The sequence below is a fragment of the Stegastes partitus genome, unplaced genomic scaffold, assembly GCF_000690725.1.
Source record: "Stegastes partitus isolate 25-593 unplaced genomic scaffold, Stegastes_partitus-1.0.2 Scaffold1506, whole genome shotgun sequence".
Lineage (NCBI taxonomy): Eukaryota > Metazoa > Chordata > Actinopteri > Pomacentridae > Stegastes > Stegastes partitus.
In genome coordinates this window covers 78,605-80,953 of record NW_007579237.1, presented here as the reverse complement: position 1 = coordinate 80,953, position 2,349 = coordinate 78,605, and the positions used below count along the sequence as shown (strand labels likewise).

Below are 2,349 nucleotides of genomic sequence, written 5' to 3'. Positions count from 1 at the left end.
ACACAGTCAAAGAATTGGACAAAGATTTATGCCGCTACCGATCAGATAAAAATTCCAACATTAACCTTCGAGTTCAGGGCTGGTTTAAGGTTTAGTTCAGGGTTGGTTTAAGGTTTAGTTCAGGGCTGGTTTAAGGTTTAGTTCAGGGTTGGTTTAAGGGTTAGTTCAGGGTTGGTTTAAGGTTTAGTTCAGGGTTGGTTTAAGGGTTAGTTCAGGGTTGGTTTAAGGTTTAGTTCAGGGCTGGTTTAAGGTTTAGTTCAGGGCTGGGCTCAGTACATCCCTGAAGAACAGCGCATAGTCTGTGATTGCAGCTTCCTAAATGTGAGTGTTTTTGGGTTTCCTTCCTTCTTCATGACAAGAAACTGAAGATCTTGGCCATCTTACAAACCAAGCAACTAATTGTTGTTAAAAGTTGTTTACATGAGAAAAAAATCAACAAATTAATCAACAATGGAAACTCTTAATGATCACAGCCTTATTTGTTCAATCTAATTTCATACATTATTTCACATGTATTAAAATGTTTTTGTCTCTTGTAGATCTTCATGTAAAGATCACATGGCGTCGCCTTGACTGAATCCATCAGCCCCTCAGTCCTGAGGACGTCCAGTTTCTTGATGTCCTACCGTAGAAACACCTTTTAAAGTTTCCCTCGTCACCATGGCAGCTGCTCCAGATGCTCCCTGCCTGTCGGAGCTCGGCGGACTCCCCAACAGGAACATCAGCCTCGTCTCCGGCGCCCGACTCTGCAACCGGAGCACCGTCAGGTCCTCGCCCTACACGCCTCAAGCTACCGCTGCCTTCGCCATCGCCATCACGTCCATGATGCTCCTGACCATCGTCGGGAACATCCTGGTCATCATCGCCGTCCTGACGTCTCGCTCCCTGAAGGGGGCTCAGAACCTCTTCCTAGTGTCACTGGCAGCTGCCGACATTTTGGTCGCCACGCTCATCATTCCCTTCTCGCTGGCAAACGAGCTGCAGGGCTACTGGGCGTTCAGCTCCATCTGGTGTGAGATATACCTGGCGCTGGACGTCCTCTTCTGCACCTCCTCCATAGTCCACCTGTGCGCGATAGCACTGGACCGCTACCTGTCAATCTCACGGCCTGTGTCCTACGGCGCCAAACGTACCCCGCTACGCATCAAGGCGGCCATTATCGTTGTGTGGCTGATCTCTGCTGTCATCTCCTTCCCACCTCTTCTCACACTGGACAAGAGCGAAGGAGGCGAAGAGGTTTGCGAGCTAAACAACGAGCGCTGGTACATCCTCTACTCCACCATCGGCTCATTCTTCGCCCCCTGTGTGATCATGATTCTGGTGTACATTAGGATTTATCAGATCGCCAAGCAGCACACCCGCTGTCCACCTGGACAGAAGCATAAAGCTGCAGCAGCAGGAGGAAACGCCGGTGAACCTTCTCCAAAGTTATCGGAGCAGTCACAACAGAACGGGGATCAGCGAAGCACCAGCCAACGGGAGAAAACAGACGCTACAATGTCCGGATCGGATTCCAACCCGCCATCACTTCAACACCCAATTGAAGACACAGCTGAGCGCCATCCTGATACAGTCCAAAGAATTCCCCCAAAGCATGAAGATCAAGGCAGGGAAGCACTCCCCGACAACACCTCCAGCTTCGGCTCTGATGCCGAATTAGAAATCGATGAGGAAGGCATTCCAACAGGAGAAAAATCAAAGAAGCCGAAGGAACAAACGTTTGAAACATCCAAAAACAAAAGCTTCAAAGTTCAGGCACTGAAACTGGCCTGCAGGTACAAAAACACCATGGCGACATCAACCGGCACCAAACTGGTAGCCGAGGACACGCCCAAGATGCAGGGGACGCCCACATCCCGCCGCAAGGCCATGGCAAACCGGGAGAAGAGGTTCACCTTTGTCCTGGCTGTTGTGATGGGAGTGTTTGTGATCTGCTGGTTCCCCTTCTTCTTATCTTACTCCCTTCAGGCGGTGTGCCCAGACACTTGCAGCATCCCCAACCCTTTGTTTAAGTTCTTCTTCTGGATCGGCTACTGCAACTCATGCCTCAATCCGGTCATATACACTATCTTCAACAAGGACTTCAGGAGGGCCTTCAAGAAGATACTGAGCAGGGACACAAAAGGTACATTCTTCTAGGGCAAAAGCTGTTACTAAGTTTTGAACCCTCGTCAGACAGAAAAGACCCTTTTTCTATACTCTCTACATTTGATCAGGATTGACTTTCCGTGGTATTAACACCAACTCTTGGACATTAAGAAGAAAATTGTGTCCATTGTCTACAGTAAGCTGGCAGGCACTGAATCTGGCCTGCAGGTACAAAAACACCATGGCCTCATTGTCTATCAC

At 49.2% G+C, this 2,349-nt stretch overlaps 1 protein-coding gene across 1 annotated transcript; it reads left to right on the top strand.

Annotated features, from left to right (window-relative positions):
- Positions 1–660: 660 nt before the first annotated feature.
- Positions 661–2,139, top strand: LOC103370968 (alpha-2A adrenergic receptor). The gene has a single exon (XM_008300168.1). It carries the CDS (start codon positions 661–663, stop codon positions 2,137–2,139), a length of 1,479 nt encoding a protein of 492 aa, XP_008298390.1.
- Positions 2,140–2,349: the final 210 nt, after the last annotated feature.